The sequence below is a fragment of the Accipiter gentilis genome, chromosome 16 (genome assembly GCF_929443795.1).
Source record: "Accipiter gentilis chromosome 16, bAccGen1.1, whole genome shotgun sequence".
Lineage (NCBI taxonomy): Eukaryota > Metazoa > Chordata > Aves > Accipitriformes > Accipitridae > Astur > Astur gentilis.
Genome location: NC_064895.1, coordinates 1,319,969 through 1,339,398, shown reverse-complemented (window position 1 = coordinate 1,339,398; position 19,430 = coordinate 1,319,969). Strand labels below are relative to the sequence as shown.

General features: G+C 64.7%; 2 protein-coding genes across 10 annotated transcripts; one reads left to right on the top strand and one right to left on the bottom strand.

Moving 5' to 3' along the window:
- Nucleotides 1-536: 536 nt before the first annotated feature.
- NCKAP1L (NCK associated protein 1 like) lies at nt 537-10,172 on the bottom strand. 3 transcript variants are annotated; one of them, XM_049818709.1, is made up of 31 exons: nt 9,965-10,172; nt 9,618-9,728; nt 9,189-9,281; nt 9,014-9,070; nt 8,784-8,926; nt 8,595-8,685; nt 8,370-8,507; nt 8,228-8,276; nt 7,937-8,093; nt 7,646-7,702; nt 7,215-7,311; nt 6,818-6,927; nt 6,499-6,631; nt 6,306-6,387; nt 5,964-6,022; nt 5,620-5,765; nt 5,169-5,301; nt 4,852-4,971; nt 4,275-4,414; nt 3,978-4,109; nt 3,650-3,868; nt 3,419-3,549; nt 3,235-3,332; nt 2,813-2,906; nt 2,629-2,711; nt 2,454-2,534; nt 2,132-2,225; nt 1,872-1,988; nt 1,463-1,572; nt 1,275-1,364; nt 537-822 (listed from the first exon to the last, which is right to left on the bottom strand). In XM_049818709.1, exons 1-31 carry the CDS (start codon nt 10,064-10,066, stop codon nt 697-699), a joined length of 3,393 nt encoding a protein of 1,130 aa, XP_049674666.1. In that variant the 5' UTR covers nt 10,067-10,172; the 3' UTR covers nt 537-696. The 3 variants fall into 3 exon arrangements, with proteins under 3 accessions (XP_049674666.1, XP_049674667.1, XP_049674668.1); XM_049818710.1 differs by lacking the exon at nt 7,646-7,702; XM_049818711.1 differs by lacking the exon at nt 9,189-9,281.
- A 1,390-nt stretch (nt 10,173-11,562) lies between these two features.
- Nucleotides 11,563-16,221, top strand: GTSF1 (gametocyte specific factor 1). Of its 7 annotated transcripts, XR_007508378.1 has the most exons (10): nt 11,563-11,681; nt 11,865-11,991; nt 12,080-12,169; nt 12,261-12,336; nt 12,447-12,661; nt 13,831-13,882; nt 14,525-14,741; nt 14,843-14,929; nt 15,404-15,519; nt 16,013-16,221. XR_007508378.1 is itself a non-coding variant. In XM_049819303.1 (5 exons), the coding sequence occupies exons 1-5, from the start codon at nt 11,589-11,591 to the stop codon at nt 12,589-12,591; spliced, it is 531 nt and encodes a 176-aa protein (XP_049675260.1). In that variant the 5' UTR covers nt 11,563-11,588; the 3' UTR covers nt 12,592-13,678. The 7 variants fall into 7 exon arrangements, 1 of the variants encoding a protein (XP_049675260.1); XR_007508376.1 differs by having other exon boundaries at nt 14,525-14,929; XR_007508379.1 differs by having other exon boundaries at nt 14,525-15,123.
- Nucleotides 16,222-19,430: the final 3,209 nt, after the last annotated feature.

Sequence of the window (19,430 nt, the reverse complement as noted above, 5' to 3'; positions counted from 1 at the left end):
CTGCCAAGAGGGCTCTGCTGAGGGGGGCTTGTGGCCACGGCAGCCACCGTTGCCCCCCCCCACTCCCGGCACGGCCGGTGACTCATCCCAGAGCAGCCGGCCGTGAGCGGAATGGCAACGGCCGCCCCGCCGCCTCCTTCCCTCGCCCCATTAATTTTCCCCCGAGATGCTGCACGGGAGAAAAATAAACATCCTGAGACGGGGGAAAGGGATGGCGGGGCGGGGGCAACGTGACTTGAAACGTCCTCAGCTGGGCAGGTGAGGGGAAACTGAGGCACGAGGCCGGCCAGGATCATTGCCATGAGAAGTGGCAGCTTTAATTAAAGCTGGTAAATCCTGCCAGCAGCTCCACTCCCTTAATATCCCAGCCCCGCAAGGCCCCCGCCATCCCCAGACTCTCCCAAATACCCAGGGGGGACCCGCAGGAGGTTATTCCTGTTGGAAACACGAGGCTGGGCACCCACCCTAGGGTGCTGGGGCTGAGCCAGCCCCAAATATTCCCTGAGTCCCCCCCAGCCACGAGTCAGACATAGCCATTGGGGGAAAAATGGTTTAGTGAAGGTGGCAATGGCTGGAGGACAGGATGGGGATGGCTGGGAACACCGTGGTGCCATCCAGCAGTTGAGGGAGGACCTGGGGGTCCCGACACAGGGTAACTGCAGGGGTTTGAGGGGAGGGGGCAACGTGGGGCCAGGCTCAGTGCGAGGGGATCCTGCTGAGCATGTTTTCCCGGCACACCTCACGGTAGGCGTTGCGGAGCAGGACGTAGGGGAAGCAGGTCTCCAGCATGTCCACTGTCAGGAAGGACGACTCTGCCACGATCTGAAAGAGGGGACACATACAGCATCAGCAGCTGCCCCTGCCTCAGTTTCCCCCCTTGCCAGAGCAGGGAGCCAGCCCCCAGCTCCTCCCTGCCAGAGCTGGGTGCTCCCTCCCCAGATGGCTCCCGTGCCCCAGCTCCAGATTGAAATATTTGCATTTAAATTGCTTTGCAGCGAGGACAAGCGTTCCCTGAATACCAATCCTGGGTGGTAGGTGCGTGTCCCCCACCCAGTCAGCCCAGCCTCTACCTGGGGGTGTCAGAGCTGGATCCAGCCCCCACACCTGGGCCCAACCAGAGCTGGGCAAGGGCTAAGCACCCAGAGCCAGCTGCCGTCTGGGGGCTGGAGCAGCCTGGACAGAGCTGGAGCCCAGCAGAGATACGGAGCTGGGATGTGCCCGCCAAGAAAGCCTAGAGCCCACCCAGCAGCACCCCGGGGTCTGCCATCACTCACCAGCTGCATCAGCAGGGAGATGGAGTCGCGGTTCCTGGCACGCACCTTGTCCGTCTCCTGGCCGAGCTGCAGGAGGCTGACGGAGGCCAGCTGAGGGACGGATCTTGGTCAGCACTGGGGACGGTACCCAACCCAGGGAGGGTGCCCACCCCCAGCCAGGCACAGCTGTGGCCCCCGGCCGCTCTCACCAGCAGGAACTCTTTGAGGTGGGTCTCGATGTTCTTGTTGTGGACAGTGAAGAGGGCAGCCGACACATGAATGATGGCCTTGGCCAGGCAGTGGATGTTGTTGTTGTAGCCTGGGGACGCGGGTAGGTTGGGGACACAGGTAGATTGGGGACACAGGAAGGTTGGGGACAGGACAGGGTCTCAGCTGTGCCCACCTCCCTTGGCTGCAGTTATGGGGCACCAGCCCTGCCAGTCATGGGGTCCCGCTGTCCCCACCGACCCTCAGCTGTGGTTATGGGGCACCAATGACCTCGGGGATCCCAGCACACAAAAGGTGCGACACCGGGGCACTGTGGGGTCATGGTCATGGGGACACAGCCAGGACTGGGGACACAGGGACAAAGCTGCCAGGGTCACGGCCAAGCCTCACCGTCCACCTCGGTGTTGTAGAAGGACGCCGGGTCGGAGGCCAGCAGGGGCAGGGACACGGCCACGAAGACCATGAGCAAGCAGGCCACCTTGTAGTCTTCCTCTGGGGATGAGCCATCTGCCAGGGAGGGAGGTGACACTAGACAGGGGTCCAAGAGGGGACCCCAGAGGACCCAGGGAGGTGACACAGGATGGGGGAAGCTGGCAGGGTCACAGATCTCAGGGACAGCCCCCCACGAACCCAGCAGACCCCCACGGTACCTGTCTTGCTGCCAGCAAGGACATTCACCAATGCGGGGTCGACCTCGCAGGGGATCCCCGCAGCCGAGGCCAGCTCAAAGATGCTCAGGGTGACCTGGGGGTACAGGGACGTTCAGGCTCAGGACTGGGGACACAGGGTGCAGCCAGGCACAGGGGACCATGCAATGCCACACAGTGCCACACGATGCCAGGCAATGCGCTGTAGCACCATGCAGTGCCACACGACGTGGAGGGTACGGGACAGTACCAACCAGGCCTGCCTGGGGACAGCTGTCCCAAGCACTGGAGGTGCCACCCTGTCCCCGACCCCCTCCATGCCCACCTGGATGTCGGTGTCGGGGGTGACAACGTCCGTCAAACACTCGATGGGGCCCATCAGGAAGGGGCAGTGGTGGGAGAAGACCTGCAGAGAAAAGGTGGATGCTCACAGGGCTCCTGCTGACCTCTTGGGCTGTGGGGTCTGTGGCTGGGGGTCCCATGGGATGGCGGGCACCCACCTCCCGCAGGCCCTGCTGGGCCATGGCACGGAAGCTCAGGATCTCCCCGATGATGGTCATGCGCTTCAGGACATTTTCGGCCGCTGCAGGAGAGGGGTCAGCGGGGACACACGTGTGTGTGCACACCCATGTGTACCAGCCCCAGGCTCCCCCCTCAACGTGCCCATTGCCACCCCAGACTCACAGGTCAGTCGGGGCAGCAGAGCCGCCATCTGCTCGGGCTTGCAGGAGCTGGAGCGCAGCTGGACCAGCGTGTCCATATTCTCGTTGACCAGCTTCTGCAGGGGACGTGGAGCTGGTGGCACCAGGGACACGGCGAGCCCACAGCCGGCCAGGGAGGGACAGAGGTGTCTTGGCCCCTCTGCCCCCTCTCCACACTGGCCAGCGAGCCCAAGGGACAGGCAGGAGCTTGGGATGGTCTCCAGGGTGTCCCTGCCTGCCCTGTCAAACTGTGCTCCAGAGTCCAGTCCCAGCAGCCTGACCCTGGTCCCAGTCTCCTGATCCTGGTCTCAGTCCTCTGACCCTGGTCCCAGTCCCCCAGCCCTGGTCCCAGTCTCCTGATCCTGGTCTCAGTCCCCCGACCCTGGTCCCAGCCCCCAGCCCTACCTTCAGTTCGGTGACCTGGGAGCCCACGTGCCACATGAGGTTGTCGCTCAGGAACTTCATGCCGTATGGCCCGATGAGCTCGGCCAGCGCCCGCATCTCTGCGGGGAGGGGAGACAAGGACAGGGACATCAGCGTGGTTGGGGGGGTGATGATCCCCTCCCCACAGCATCCCTGCATCCCTTACCTGAGACATCAGAGAATTCGGCGGCGCTGAAGTGGGGCTCACCCTCCCGGGGCACCGTGGCAAAAGCCTGCAGGGCTGGGGCCAGGATGATGGCCCCCGTGCTGGCCTGCCGCAGCAGGGCCTCCAGGTACCTGAGGACACCGAGTTGCTGCCGCCATCCCGCACTGCAACCCACGGCACCGCAGAGCCACCTCCCACGAGGGAAGGTGCCAGTCCCAGCATGGCACCCACCAGTTGGTGTAGATGGTGGTGAGCGTCTGCTCGCCAGCAGCGTCGCGGGGCTGCGTCTGCTGCAGGAGGACGCTGCGGATGATGCGCCCCGTGTCCAAGCCCACGAACTTCCCCAGCGACTGGATGAAGGTCATGTAGGCGCTCAGCCCCACCAGCACCTCCGAGGGTCGGGCCACCTCCTGCGTGGCCTGGCTGTAGCCCGCCATGGCCACGATGGCCCTGCAGGGACAGGAGGGGGCTGTCTGGAGAGCTGTGGCCAAATGTCCCCTCCCCGGCAGTGCCCACAGCCCACCCTTGCCGTGTCCCACATCCCTGGCATGGTCCCTACTTGGTGAGGCGTGTCTCCAGGTGGCTGCTGAGGTACTCGGCCGGCGTCACCGTGTGCTCGAAGACAGTGAAGTTGGGCACGTGGTTAAGGCTCAGGGACAGCTCAGCCAGCGTCAGGTGCAGCTTGTCCATGCTGGTGTTGGGGTGACAGGCACCATCAGCCACACCGCGGCCCCATGGGGACAACCCCACTGTCACGCTGTGCCCCGACGTCACACCGGGCCCACACCCAACGGCTGGTGGCCACTACTGCCTGCCAGTCCCCTCCCCACCCTCACCAGCCCCGGCTGGCTCTCACTTGGTAGTCAGGGTCCGGTCCTTCCTCTGGCTCTCAGCCCCCGGCTTGTCCCGCTCGGGCTCCCCCTTCTTGGCTGGCTGCTTCAGGGTCTTCTTGTTGCGGGCTTTGCTGACAGTGGAGGCGCAGTGCTTGGGCAGCAGCTGCCAGAGACGGGCAGCGGGTTACCATGAGCTGTGGCACCGAGGACAGCCCAAGCAGGGCCTCCAGGACCAGAGGCCACCATCCCCAAGGTTGAACTGGGGGGGACACCCTGCCAGGTCTTCCCCCGCAAAGCTGTCCCGAGGCTTTGGAGAACATGGAGGCCAAGGAGGCCACAGAGACCCCAGAGGCCACAGAGACCCTGGAAGCCACAAAAAGCCACCAAAAGCCACCAGAAGCCTTGGAGACCCCAAAGACTACAGAGATCTTGGAGAGCATAGAGACCCCTAAGGTCACAGAGATCCTGAAGATGATGGAGACCTCAAGGTCACAGAGACCTCAGAAGCCCTGAAGACCCCGAAGGCCACAGAAATCCTGAAAGTCACGGCAACCCCAAAGGCCACGAAGACCTCTGAAGCCCTGGAGATGTAACCCTCACCTGCTCGCTGAGGTTGTGCTGCTCAGCACAGGCATCCATGACACAGGTGCTGGCCTGCCGGGCCATCTCCTCCAGGAATTTGTTGCACAGCCCCAGTGCTATGGCCTTCAGGTGGGGATACTGTGGGGGGAAAGCCACGGTACTGTCACGGCACAGCATGCGGACCATGGCCACATCTGCAGCGTGCCACCAGCTGCCCCTAGGCCACGAGGCTGCCATCGTCCCCTCCACAGGTGGCAGGGCAGCAGCCAGACATGGCTGGCTCCACATGGACCCCTGTGTCCCCCTCCCGTTTCCCCCTGGGCAGCAGGACCCACCTCCTCCGGGCACATGGGGTGGATGCAGCGGGAGAAGTGGCTGCAGAGCAGAGGGAAGGCGATGCTGTAGCGCAGCATCGAGGGCTCCTCCATCGTTGCCACAAACATCTTCTCCACGGGGCGAAGGTAGAAACTGCAAGGATGGAGGTAGAGGGGCAGAAGGAGGGGGCAGGGAGGGCAGGAGAGGGGATTTGTCTTTCTGGACACGCTGTTCCTGTGCCACGTGCGTGTTGTCCTTGTTCCTGTGTCCATGTCACCTAACCTTGCCCAACCTCTCCCATGGTTGACATATCCCCCACAGCCACCTCCGTCCCCTCCCACACACATCACCCAGCACACATGGGCACCTTTCCATGCGTGCTGGGGTGCAGGATGCAGCTCAAAGACCCCCAGCCAGGGCCACCCCCCATGACTGTAGGGAAACTGAGGCAGAGCAGGTGGCTGCGCTCACCACAGGTCAGAGAGGTCAGAGGCCTCGGCCAGCAGCTCCTCCAGGGAGTCGAGCAGTTTGGTGTGGAAGACAATGAGGTTCATAACGCGACCCACGTCATGGTTGGAGCCCAGCGGCAGCGAGGCCTTGGCCACGCTGGTGTAGGCCTGGGGGCACAGCGGGCTCAAGGTCATGGCAGGGCAGGGGAAGAGGACAAGGACAAGGGCAGGGAAGGGGACGGTAATAGGGAAGGGGATGAGGACAGGGATGGGGAGAGAGGAAGGGGATTGGCACAGGGACGGGAACAAGCATGGAGATTGCGATGGGGACAGGGACATGGACAAGGACAGGGACAGCGACAGCACCTGCAGCCGGAACCAGTCCAGGCGGAGCGGTGTGAAATCAAACTGCTCCTTGTCATCAACTGCGGGGAAAGAGAAACATGGGGAGACATGGCTGTGGGGAGGGGGCTGGGGGGAGTATCATTCTGGGAGTGCTGATCTGGAGGTACTGGTCCTGGGGGTGCCAGTCTTGGGGTGACAGTGCCCACTCCACAGGATCCCCAGGAGCTGCCATCTCCCCGTTGCCCCACAAGCCCGTGCCTGGGTGCCCAACACGGCTCAGGATTGGTGCAGGGCTCCTGGGACAGGGGGGATATCGGTCCCCAGGCAGTGCCAGGGTCATGCCAGAGGGGACGCAGCCTGTACCTTCCTTGACAGAGAGAGCCGAGAGGGAGCTGACGAAGGACGACAGGATGATGGACTCCTCCTCAGGGCACACAGAAAGGTTCTGAGTTGTCGGGGATAGGGTCAGGATAAAGAACAGACATGATAGGGCACAGGGGACAGGGACAGCCCCAACGGGGGACACAGATTACCCCCTCCCAGTGCCCTGTGGTACCTGTATGACTTCGCTGAGAACCAGGGCATCGAAGCGGGCCAGGTACTGGACGTGGTAGCGCTGCAGCACCCTGACGTGCCGCCGCACCAGGCTCCGCAGCTGCTCCATGAGAAAGAGCAGCTCCGCGATGTGGCTGCCACAGGAGCCACCGGTCAGAGCCAGGTCTGGCTGTGCCCCCCAAGCCCCCCCAGTGCCAGCTGCACCCCGGTGTTGCCCCAGGGCAACCCCCACCATGAGACCAGCCTGCCCACGGCTGGGGGTGGCCCCCACGGGCATGGATCCCCCCCGCACAGAGCCCGTGCCTGCATACTGTGCCTACTTGTCAGCGAAGTCCTCAGGTGTCTTGGTCTTGGTGACATGCTCGGCGTGCCGCACCAGCCAGCTCACCTCGTCCCGGCAGAAGGACAGTGCCATGAAGACAAAGAGAGCCTGGGCACAGCAGAGGAGCAGGATTTAGAGGGCACCAGGCATGGGGTGCTGCCACCAGGCACTCCCACTGGATTGGTACCGATAGCCCTGGGCACTGTCACCGCATGGCACCAGGCTGGCACCAGCAGTACACCCCACACAGACCCCACCCGCACCCATTTCACACCCCCGGGCACATGCAGAGCCTGGCACCCAGCACCCTGTGCCCAAACCCTGCACCCACACACCCCCTGCACCCCAAACTCTGCCCCTCCAGCCCCCCACTGCCCCCTTGCTCCCATCCTCACCTTGGGTCCCAGCAGCCCAGGCTGGTCCTCCAGCAACACCTCCAGTTCCCGCACAGCCCCACGCAGGTACGCCCGCCGGCCCCGGTGCAGGGAGCCGCTGCAGGGGGAGTCAGGGTGGGGGTCAGGGCCAGGGGCACCCAACTAACCCCCCCAGCCACCCCTCTCACCCAGTGGGGATATCACAGGCACCATGTGGCAAAGGTGGGGGCTATGGCACAGGGCCAGCATGGACCTGATCGGGACACCCCAGCCCTTGCCCCCCAGGGTGCCGACACCCCCCCAGGAGCTCCTGGGACCACCCCCCACTCTCTGGGACTCAAGGGACCCCCAGGACCCTGCAATCCTTTGCCCTGGGACCTCCCAGCTCCCCCGAATCCCTGGGACCCTCCCCAGCTCCCCCAGACCCGTTGACTCCCCACTGAGTCCCCAACCTGTGAGACACAGCATGTTCCTTGCACTCCTTGAGATCGGCCACCCGCTTCCCATACCTGCGAGAGAGTCACGGCCAGGCAGTGCCAGGCATGGCACCCAGGAGAGCCCCTGGCACAGCCCACAGCCCCTGCACCCAACACAACCCTCCAGCACCCAGCACAACCTCCTGGCACCCTGAAAAGTTTTGTGGCACCCACCAGGGCTGCTGGCAGAGCCCCTCCCAGCCCCTGACACCCACCACGGCACTCCCCTGGCACCCTGCACAGCCCCAGCATTGGCACGGCCATTACCCCTTGAGGCTGCTGAGCAGCTCCTCGGTGACCTTGTGGACCTGGAGGGCTTCGTCGCGGAGAAGGGTGACGTAGAGTGAGCCCTGCAGCGCCAGCCGCCACAGCTCCAGGCACTGTGGGGACGAGCCCAGAGCCCCCGGGCACACCAGGAACCCCACTGTGGGCACAGCCGTCAGGCAGGCAGGGGCTGCCCATCTTGCCGGTCCCACAGCGGGCAGGGGGATGGCCCGAAACCAGGAGCCAGGCTGCCCGCATTGGGGCTGGGGACCCGCGGGCATCGCAAGGACTCACTGAGGATCCAGCGCTCCATCACCTCCAGGGATAGGTACTCGCAGGCCATCTGGGGACACAGGCATCACCGCGTCACCATCCTCAGCCCTCCCGCAGCCTCCCCCAGGACCTGCCCCAGTCCCCGCGGTGTGGTGGCACTCACAGTGTCGGAGCTGGCAGGGCTGAGCATGGTGCCAGTGGTGCTGAGCAGGCTGAGGAGCTGGTCGCTGCGCCACTGCTCAGCCCCCTGGTTCCTTCGGGCGAAGAGGAAATGGAGGGACAGAAGGGCGCTGGTGACAGCCTGGGGGACAGGAGGACATCACAGGGGAGCTGAGAGATGGATTGGGGCAGGATGTGGCCCCGCTGGCTGGGGGGAGCCCCATCCTACCTTGGTGTGTGGCCCAAATTCCTCCATCAGCTTCTTGAGGGGGTGGTCGTACTCCAGCACCATCTGTCCCAGGCGGGCGAAGCTGGGGTCACTGCAGGGATGGTGGCACAGGGGTCGGGGACCATCCTCGAGGCCAGCCCCAGTGGGGACAGTCTGTGGGGACAGCCCTGGTGGGGACATCCAACCCACCTGGTGCCGTGACTCATCTCGTGGGCGCAGTGGTACATGCCGATGAGCAGCCGGCGGTCCTCGGTGCGAGCCAGCAGCAGGACGAGGGACACATAGGTGACAACCAGGTCCAGGTAGCTCTTGGTGAAGTCGTAGTTGACATGCTGGGGAGGGGACAACTGTGAGCGCATGGGCACAGCCCATGGCACCCCCCAAAGTACTCCCCCTGGGACCCCCAGTGCCCCACTCACGATGTCGAAGAAGCACTGGCTGGCATCGATGGTGTTCAGCAGCTCGTAGACATGGTCCTGGCAGCAGGGAGAGGACAAGGGGCTGTGTCACTGCTGTGCCCCCCCCCCCGTGTCTGAAATGCTGGCACTACCTCCTAAAACCCCTCTCTGCCCCCTGCTGCATGCCCCAGCTCACCCTGAACTCCAGAACGTCCAGGAAGGAGTGGTAAAAGGGTCCCAGCACCCGAGCGATGTCCCCCTTGTCCTTGTGCACCGGCCCCAGGTGTTGCTGCAAAGGGTCAGCGGGGACACAGGGAGTGGGGTGACCCAGGGAGGACACCCAGGGAGGGGTGACATGGGACAGTGGGTGGCAAGATGATCAAAGGCGGGCGATGGAGTAGAAGCCAGGTGGTGGTGACACGAAGTGGGGTGACACGGGCAGGGGTGACATATGAGGGCCAGGGTGGACAATGGATCAGGGCAACATTGGGTGGGGATGGTGAGGACGCTGGGGATGGGTTGACACAGGGTGGGGGGCAGAGGGGACACCCAGGTAGGACTGACACAGGATGGGGGGGAGGGACAGAGAGGGGGTTGGGACAGAGGGGACACCCCAGTCCCTCACCGTGCTGCTCCGCACATCCAGGTGAGGAAACTTCTTGTTGATGAACTTGATGGAGGGCTCCATGGCCTTGTCGCTGAGGAACGGCGGCCGTGTCTTGGGATCGGAGCAGGTCTGTAGGGACCCCCAAGCATCAGACCCCCCCCAAAACCACTTCCTGGCTTCGGAGCCCCCCATCAGACCCCCCTACCCCAGCAATCCCACCACCCAGCGTTTCTTCACAGTCCTTGTTCCAGGAAGAAGCCAGGCTCTTCCCCATTAGATGGGGTGGTGTACCCTGGTGTCCTGTACTCCAACCCTCCCCCTCCCAGGGGACCGAGGTACCCCGCCCTCCCCCACCCCGCACCCACCTTCTTGATGTTGTATATGCGGACCAGGACGCCCCGTCCCCGGTCATTGAGGATCGTCAGCTTCTCGGCGAACTTGTTCTGGTAGACAGAGGGCAGCGACATGGCGGCAACGTGCTGGGAGGGTGGGGGGTCACCCCGTGTCCCCCACGTCTCCCGTTTGGCTCCACGGTCCCAACACCCAACTTCCCCTTCTTGGGTTTCCTGGGCTGGTCCCCGAGCTGGGGCCACCACCACGTGACACCACCGCTGCCACCACCCCGTGACACCGCTGGTGCCTGACGCCATGGCTGCGCGACGCTGCAGCTAGTTAGGTCCAGCCACTGGCCACACCACGCTGGCCACCACTCAGTGACACCGTCCAGGTCACAGCAGGAGGACACGGCTGACAGCCGGCCAGTGTTGACTAGAGCCATATGAGCACCAGTCCCATCCGTGCTATGCTGACCAGGACCGTATAGCACCGGTCACCACCGTGTGACACTGGCCAAAGCCCTCGTAACGCTGGCCGGGGCCATGTGGCACCAGCCGTGGCCCTACAGCGGCACCCAGGGCCCTGCAACACCAACCGTGACCCATATAACAGCAACCAGGCCCCTCTAACACCATGTGAGACCCTGTAACATGGTGCAGGGCCCTACAACAGCACCCAGGGTCCATATAAGACCATCCGGGGCCCATGGCTCAGAGCCCATATAACACTGCCCAGCCCCACATAATGCTGCCCAGGGCCTATATAGCACCATCCAGGGCTGATACAACATTGTCTGGGCCCATATAGCATCTCCAGGGGCTCATATAGCACTACCTAGGGCTCATATAGCACCGCCTGGGCTCCTGTAGAACCGCCGGGGCTCCTACTACACCTCCCAGAGCCCATATAGCATCACCCAGGGCCCATATAACATTGTTTGGGCCCATACAGTGTCTCCTAGGGCTCATATAGCACTGCCTGGGCTCCTATAGAACCACCTGGGCTCCTATAGCACCTCCTGGGGCCCATACAGCACCATCCAGGGCTGATATAATATTGCCTGGGCTCCTATAGCATCTCCTGGGGCTCATATAGCACTACCTAGGGCTCATACAGCACCACCTGGGCTGCTATAGAACAACCTGGGCTCCTATAGCACCTCCCAGGGCCCATATACCATTGTCTGGGCCCATACAGTGTCTCCTGGGGCCCCTATAACATTGCCTGGGCCCATATAGCACCACCTGGGGCCCATATAACATTGTCTGGGCCCATATAGCATCTCCCGGGGCCCATATAACATTACCTGGGCCCCTATAGCACTGCCTGGGGCCCATACAACATCTCCTGGGGCCCGCATTACACTGCCTGGGCCCATCCAGCATCTCCCAGGGCCCCTATAACATGGCCGGGCCCCTATAGCACCGCCCGGGGCCCCTATAATATCGTCCAGGCCCCTATAGCAGCGCCCGGGCCTACCCAGGCGCCCGGGGGGGGGAACAGCCGGCCCCGTTGCCATGGCGACAGCGGAGCGCGGCAACCCCGCAGGCCTCGCCGGAAGTCGGGCCCCGTTGCCGTGGTGACGCGGCGGCGCGTGAGGCCCGTTGGGAGTCTGTTATGCCGAGCGGCCGCGGCCGCGGCCTGGGCCCCGCCATGGACGGTGAGGAGCAAGTCCTGTGTCCCTACGACAAAAGTCACCTCATCCGGGTGTCCCGGCTGCCCTACCACCTTGTCAAGTGCCAGCGGGTGAGGGGGGGTCGGGGCCGGGGCCGGGGCCTGCTGGGGGTCGGGGCTTGGGCCTACAAGGGGCTGGGTCTCGCTGGGGGTCGGGACCGAGGCCCACTGGCGGTCAGCCAGCTCTGAGGTAGAGGCTCCCCCCCACAACGTAGCGCCTCTCACCTCTCCTCGCCCCCCCCTACTCCCCCCCAGAACAACCCACAGGTGGCCCGCACGCTGGCCATCTGCCCGTTCAACGCCAGGCACAGGGTGTCCCAGGGCAAGCTGCAGAGCCACATCGCCTCCTGCCCTGACAAGCGCCAGACCGACCTCCCCCACGGTACAGCATGGCCCCCCACCCCTCACCAGCCCTGTGGCTGTGCTGAGCTGTGCCCTCCACCCCCCAACTGTTCCTTCTGTCCCCACAGATATGGACAGGTCCCTCGGCAAGAGGATGAAGCAACCGGAGGTCCCCACGGCCTGGCAGCCCCCGCCGTGCCAGGAGGACTGGGATGCTGGTGAGTGTCCCGCAGGGTGCTAAGCAGTGCTCCTCCCCCGCTTGCCGTATCACCCCAAGGCTGGCACATCCTCATCTCATCACCCTTTAAGAGCTGGAGGACCTGGAGGATCGCCCACCGTTCATCTTCAACGTCAGGGAGAATAACCTGCTCCTCCCATGCAACAGGTAGGAGCCTGCAGGGCCGGGGACATCCCCTCCCTGGGTGCCCACATTTGTGTGTGTCCCCTGCAGGGTGCTGCCCGCACCGACACCCCTGGTCCTCTCTTGTCCCCCAGCTCTGCCCCGGCAGCACCCACAAGCTGGAGCCAAGGCAGGGGAGCCACAGGATGCCCTGCGGCAGGTGCGGAGCGGTGGTCACAGGAGGGACCGTGGACAGTGGCGGCAGGACCAGGGCAGTGCCCATCTCTCCCCCAGGACTGAGAGGACCACTGTGCCGGGGGGGCTGTCCCCCTTCAGCTGCTGCTGCTGCAGGGAGTGATCGTACCCACAGGTTTTAAATGCATGTTACAAATTAGCTGCCTGTGAGTGTGTGTGGTGTCCTGTCACCCCGGGGGGGGGACAGAAGAGACCTTGTAGGGTGGGGACTGGGCCACCCCACGGGACAGACACTGGGGACACCCATGGGATGGGGACCCAGGGGAACCATGTGACCTGGGGATGGGGGCACTCTGGGCACAGGGACCCCAGGGGACCTCTGGTGTGGGCACATCGGGGCCCCAGCCTGCCCTGCTCCCCACACACTCCCCTTGCTGCCCTCCCAGCACGCTCTGCGCTGCCTGTCCCTTGTGGCACCGGTGAGTGGGGCCAGGGCCTGTAGAACCACTCCAAGGGGGCTCTAGCACCGTGGGGGGAGGCGGAGGACAACAGCTCCAGTACACAGCAGGCTGTCACCCCCCCCAGGCCTGTCTATGTCCCCATAACGCACCCAGAGTGTCCTTGTAACCCCTGGGCCAGGCCATATCCCTGTCACCCCCTCCAGTGTATCCACATAACCCCCTGGGCCACCCTGTGTCCCTGTTACCCCCCCCAGTGTCTCCCTGTATCACCACAGCCTGTCCCCATAACCCCCCTGCCTGTGCTCTGTCCCCCTCCAGCGTGTCCCTGTCCCCCTAGGACCCCAGTGCCCCACTGTCCCCCTCACCCCGTCCCCAACCACCCCTAATCTTGAGCTCTGGGGGGGACAGCGACAAAGAGGATGACTGGTACTGAACAAGCTCAAGGTGACCCCAACCCCCACTCTGGTCCCAATGCTGGGGGGCTGCTACCCCCCCAGGGCACCAGATCCCCACCCCAGTCTGTCTCCCACCAAAACAGGCGTTACCAGGCAGGGCCTGCCTGGATTTTGGGCTGTGGGGGGTGCTATTTTAGTGCCTTTGCGCAATGCGGGTGCCTCGTGCTCAGGCTGCGTCCCTGGGGCATCAGGCCCTGGGTTCCCCGCCCGAGGAGGGGGGGCCAGCTGGGGAAACCTTGTTAACCCCCCCGCCCCATGCAGTCCTCCAAAAGATGTGTTGTCCCCCCCACACTGCCAGCCTGGCGGTGACACACCCGTCACACCCAGACTGTGCTCAACACCAGCGTCACCCTGGGAACAGGGGATTCCCCCAATCCTCCACCCCCCCCACCCCCCACCCCCAATTCCTTCTCCCCTTCTCCTTCCAGTAGGATGTCTCTGGGTGCTGGGGACCGCATGGAGCCCCCGCTGCACCAGGAGGTTAGGAGAGCTTGGAGGAGGTGACGGATTTGGGGCAGTATGTGTGGAAATGGGAATGCATGTGTCATGCCGCTTTTCCCGGCCGGGCTCCCTGCCCGCCCCGCCGCCGCTGCTCACTCCCCAGCCTCCTCCAACACCCCGTCATCCGAGGCAGGCGGCAGGGTCCCCGCAGGGCTGAGTTTGGGGGGAAAACCTGCTTCTTTTTTTTCCAGCGGTTCACGGGGCGGTCAGATATATATCTTTCCCCGTCCGGCGGGGGGGAGCGCGCGGGTGGGGTCACGCTGGTCCCTCCTGGCCGGGCAGAGGAGGAGTGATCTGGTGTTGCAATTAATTCCTCCCTCGCCAGTGCCAGAAATGCAGCTGCAGAGCGGTTTTTATGCGACTAATAACTCCCGTTAACGTACATCTGGCAGGAGCCGCACATCCTGGGCTCGGCCCATCTGGGAGACGCTTTTCCTCCCTCCATCTCCAGTCCTGAGGCTGAACACTGAATCGTCTAGCAGCGGCCGCTCCTTCCTCAGGCTTTAACCTGCCAAGCGCTAACCTTTGCCCGAGGCTGCCTTTTTTTTTTTTTCTTTACCCCCCAGACATGTTTTAAACCCATTTATTGAGCTTAGGGAGGGGTTTTTTATCCCCCCACAGCTCGGCACGGAGAATCAAGACGCGCCTGCCCGCCTGGGTTTATCTCGGCAGAAGGCTTCCCCCCGCGCATCCTCCCCGGCCGCAAATCCCATCCCTGTGCAGAGCCGGTGCTTCAGTGGTGGCGCCCGCTTCCCCTTGCCGAAGAGTGGGAATGTTTTTCCCCTGTGCTGCCTGCTCTGTCCACAGGTGGAAAGCCATCCGAATCCCTCCCTGCTCCGTAAGGGTTAAGGAGGAATTTCTCCAGCTTTGTTGCCTCGCTTGTTTAAAAGCGTCTGACTGCTTCGGCTCTGCCTGACATCTCTCCCCTGTGGTTTCCAGAGCAGTTTCATGTGTGCTTCGAACCGTGCCAATAACGGCCTTGCAACACTTGCCGGGAGTTTTTGCTCGGAGGGTGGATCCAGCCGGGTAGGTTGGAGGGCTGGCTTATTTTCATCCGTGAGCCGGATGGGAAACGACAGGCGTTTCCCCCCTTTTTCCACCTATTTTGCTGTTATTTTCTCTCGTCGAGAGCAGTCATGGATCCCAGAGAGCAGGAGCTCCCCTCGCGCTGCTCCTCGGTGGAAGCCATCGGGTTTTCCCCGCGACAGGGACGCGAGGAGGTGGGGAGGGAGAGTTGGGCTTTTTTTGGTGGTGGCGCAGATATGTGTCACCTTCATCATCCCCTGCGGCATCCAGCCGCCGCTGCGGAGCAGGCGAGCCCTGCCGTGGCACAGCCGCGCTTCAGGAATGGCAGTTCCTGGCTCCCACCCCGCTCCCCCCTTCCAGGAGGGTCCCACCATGTCACCTGGCTTCTTCCCGCTATGGTTTTGGGGAGATTTTGTGCCTTTTTGGCCTTGCCGCACGTGCTTTAACTGCTTCTCCCCATTCTGTTCTGTGCAGTGATGAAACGCCCCGTGTGCCCCCACCCTCGCACGCCTCCTGCAGCCCCGGAGATTCCTGCTGAGACCCCCCCGGTACAGGCAGGGGTGACCAGCGCCACGTGGAGATGTGGAGCTGTGAGTACCGGCTCTCTGCCTGAGTAGCCCTGGCCGCACCAGTTCCCCAACACGATTCCTGGAAAAAAATGCCCCTCATCTTAACCCACGTTGTTCCCCTGCTGTGATTCAGCGCCCGGCATCGTTCTCCGACTGGTTTCTACTGGGGGGGGGGATGGACATACACAAAAAAAAACACCATTTACTGTCAAACTGCATCTGAAAGCGGCAGGAAAAGGAAGAGGGCAGGAACCGGCGAGCGTCTGGCGGTCGCAGGCAAATGGCAGCACCGAGGCCCAGGCTCGCCAGGGGCTTTGGAGTTGCCAGGGTGGGAGCCACAGTTGGGGGGTTTAGAGAAGCCCCATCCCCTCGGCAATCCCCCCCCTGCACCCCAGCAGCACCCCAGCCCTGGGCAGGGGGGATGCCCCAGCAGGAATCCTTCCCCGTGAAGCCCTTTTGAGGCTTTTTTTTTTTTTTTTTTTTTTTTTACACCTTTTGCTTTTTATCTCTGCAGCTCATTGGGATCCCTCCTTCCTGCCGAGATTTGGCTCTCGCTACCCACTCGGGGACAGATCCTGCCCCAGAGTGGGCACCTCCAGGGCTTGGCCTCAGCTCCTCCGGCAGCCGGGCTCCGCAGGGCGAGCGGGACTCCTTAAGGGAGGAAATTAGGCGGAAAAACAACAAATGCCCAGAAACAGCAGGGCCGGGTGAGGAGGGCTGGGCAGCGTCCGGCCCCCACCTCGCCGCTCGAGCACTAAAACTGCTGTTTCTGGCCTCAGAACGCCCCGTGCTTGATTCCGGGTTATCACAGCCATATTACGGGGTGTTTTACCCAATACTGGGGTGCTGAAAAGGGTCAAAAAGGGGGTGGGAGCCTTTTGGGGGGGTGGGGGGGTCCCCATGCTGCCTGGGAGGCAGGGGGCAGCTGGCCAAAAATGAGGTGGGGGTGAAATGGTCCCTGTGGCCCCAGCCAGCCCCTACCCTTCCTGGGGGGGTGACCCAAAGGGGGGTGAGACCCAAGGGGGGGTCGTCTGTGTCCCTGCCCACGGCGGGGAGGGGGGCTGGTGGAGGCGTGTGTGAGCACACACATGTGCTGGGAGTGCACGTGTGTAAAGGTGTGTGCATACCATGTGTGAGTTCCCATGTTCCTGCCCCCAGACCTCCCCGGGCGCTACCCAGGAACGTGCACACGCTTACACACGTGTGTGCACACCCCTCCCCAGCCCTGCCGTGCCCATGGCAGGGCCAGCGGTGCCACAAGCACACACGTGTGTGTCGGCCACAGCAGTGCCACCTTTGCCCCGTGTCCCTGCCCGTGCCTCTGCCCTGTCCTGCCTGCCCCCCCCCCCCCCTCACCCCAACCCCAGCACAGGGGCCCCCTGGGGCTGGCCGGGTGCCCGGCTCCCCAACGCCTGCGGCCGCCAGCGCCTTTTTGGGAAGCAGCCGGCGCGCGGGACCGCATCCGCGCCCGTCCCCGGGCTCCTCGCCAGCCCCCGGGGCGCCGAGCCAGCACCCGCGCCCCCCCACCCGGGGAAACTGAGGCCGGGCACCCGACGGGCACCCTGGGTGTCCCACGCGCACCCCCACCCGTGGGTCTGCCCCGCTGTCACTGGTGAGTGTGGCCCCCCACCCATCAGGGTACCCTGGTGTCACCCTACGTGTGTGTCCCCCCCAAAACCCATGAGGGTCCCCCACCATGGCTGCCCCTGGGCCCCCCCCGCAGCCCCAGGCGCTGTCCCAGCCAGGGGGGGCTGGGGGTGACGTGGCCCCGCTGTCGGCCCAGGCTATATAGGGGCTGGCGGCGGCAGTGAGTCAGGCCCAGGGCCCCCCCGGGCCCCCCCCAGCTCCCGCGGTGACTCAGGGACGCTCCCCGGCACTGGCCATACTTAGCTGGGAGCACCCAAGCCCTGACCCCGGCGTCAGCACCTCCCCCCAAACCCAGGGTGGGGCCGTGGGAATGGGGGGGACACGTGGGGATGGCACCCATAGGGTGGCAGGAGGTTGGGGGGAGGGGGGCCATGGGGTGTCCCGGGGATGGGACCATGGGGCTGGTGCCCATGGGATGTCCTGAGGATGGGGGTCACCGGGATGGCACCTACGGGGTGTCGGGATGGGGGGGGGGGGTCATGGGAATGGCACCCATGGGGTCTCCTGTGGATGGGGACAATGGGGACTGGGGGGGGGCCATGGGGACGCCACCCATGGGGATGAGAGTGGCCTCGGATCAGACTCTTCCAGGGTGGGGGAAACTGAGGCACGAGTGGGGCAGCCTGTGGCCACGGGCACCCGCACGGCCCTTGCGCAGGGACACGGGGACGAGCGTGAACAAGGGGACAGGGCCGGGACACGCGCGTACACACGAGGGGACAGTGTCGGGGCACACGCGTGTGCACGAGGGGTGGTGCCAGCGTGAGGCCGTGCGAGGGCAGGAAAGGCCCCGGCGCCAGCGCATTGTTCGCCACCGGCCGGTCACTTCCCCTGCCCCCCCCCCCCCCCCAGCCGCGGAAACGTCCCCATTGTCCCCACGGGCCCGTGCCCACGGGGGGGGCACACGCACCCGTGCACCCGCACCGTGCGTGCAAGCTCCCGCTCTTCCCTCCACCACCCACCCCGGGGGGGTTCAGCAGCGGAGGGAGCGCCCACGGCAGGGTGCTGGGCAGAGAACTGAGGTGTCCAGGGCCTGGGTGGGGGGCTAGGGGGAGGCCCCCGGACGCCTGGGTGTCCCCCCCCCCCAAAACCCCCCGAGCCCCCGGCCCAGCTGCGGCGGGCGCCATTGCATCAGCGGCGCAGGAATGCGGCCGGCCCCACAGCAGGCGTGCGAGGCCCCCGGCCCCCCTCGCACGCCCCCTCGGCCCCTCGCACACTCGGGCACCCGCCTCGCACGGGGGCCGGTTGGGGGTTTTGGGGGGTGGGGGGGGGGTGTCCCACCCAGGAGGGGGGGGTCCCCACCCTTTACACGAGCACACGGAGGAGCGGGCAGCGTTTGCACACGTGGAGGGACGCAGCGAGCGTGCGGCAGTTGCACACGCGGGTTGGAGGGAGAGGCCGAGCGTGCACCAGTTGCACGCTTGCGCGGTGGGAGATGGTGGACGTGCGGCGTTTGCACACTCGCGGGGGGGCAAGCGTGCCCCGTTTGCACGCTCGTGCCGAGCGAGACCCTGCGCGTGTACCGTTCGCACGCTCGCGTGGAGACGGCAAAGGTGCCCGCGGGGAACACGTGGGGGGCACCACAGCCCCTCGCACATAGACCCCGCACCGGGGTGGGGTGCCGGCGTGCCACCCCCGCCGTGTCCCCCTTCCGTGTCCCCCCGTGGGGGGTCCCGACCCCCCTGCACAGCCGCGTGGGAATGGCTCCAGCTCCAGCTCTGTTTCCGCTGTTTCCTTCCAGGAAGCAGCAGCCGGATCCGGCTCCCCCTGTGTCCCCTTCCTCCTCGCCACTGTCCCCCCCCCCCCCCCAAGCCCTGTCCCACTCCTGTCCCCCGTGTCCCACCCCTGCTGCTCCTCCCCAGTGTGTGTCCCCCCCCTGCCGTGTCCTCCAGTGTCCCCCACTGGTGTCCTGTGTCCCCCACCGTGCCGTGTCCCCCCACGGGTACCCCCATGTCCCCTTGTGCCTGTCCCACCCGGGTCCCCCCATGGTGTCCTGTGTCCCTTTGTCCTCTCAGTGTCCCAGTACCCCCAGTGTCCTGTGTCCCAGCACGCCCTGCTGCCCTGCCCGCCCCCCCCCCTCATGTCCCCCATGTCCCCTCGTCTCCCCGTTGTCCCAGTACCCCCCAGTGTCCTGCCTCCCGTGTCACCTGGGGTCTCATCCCCTCTGCCCCAGTCCCCTCGCTGGTGTCCTGCGTCCTCGGTGTCCCGTGTCCCCTCAGTCCCCCGCGGTGTCCCAGTTCTGTCCCCACAGCGTTCCAGTCCCCGGTGTCCCACTGCCACCTGGG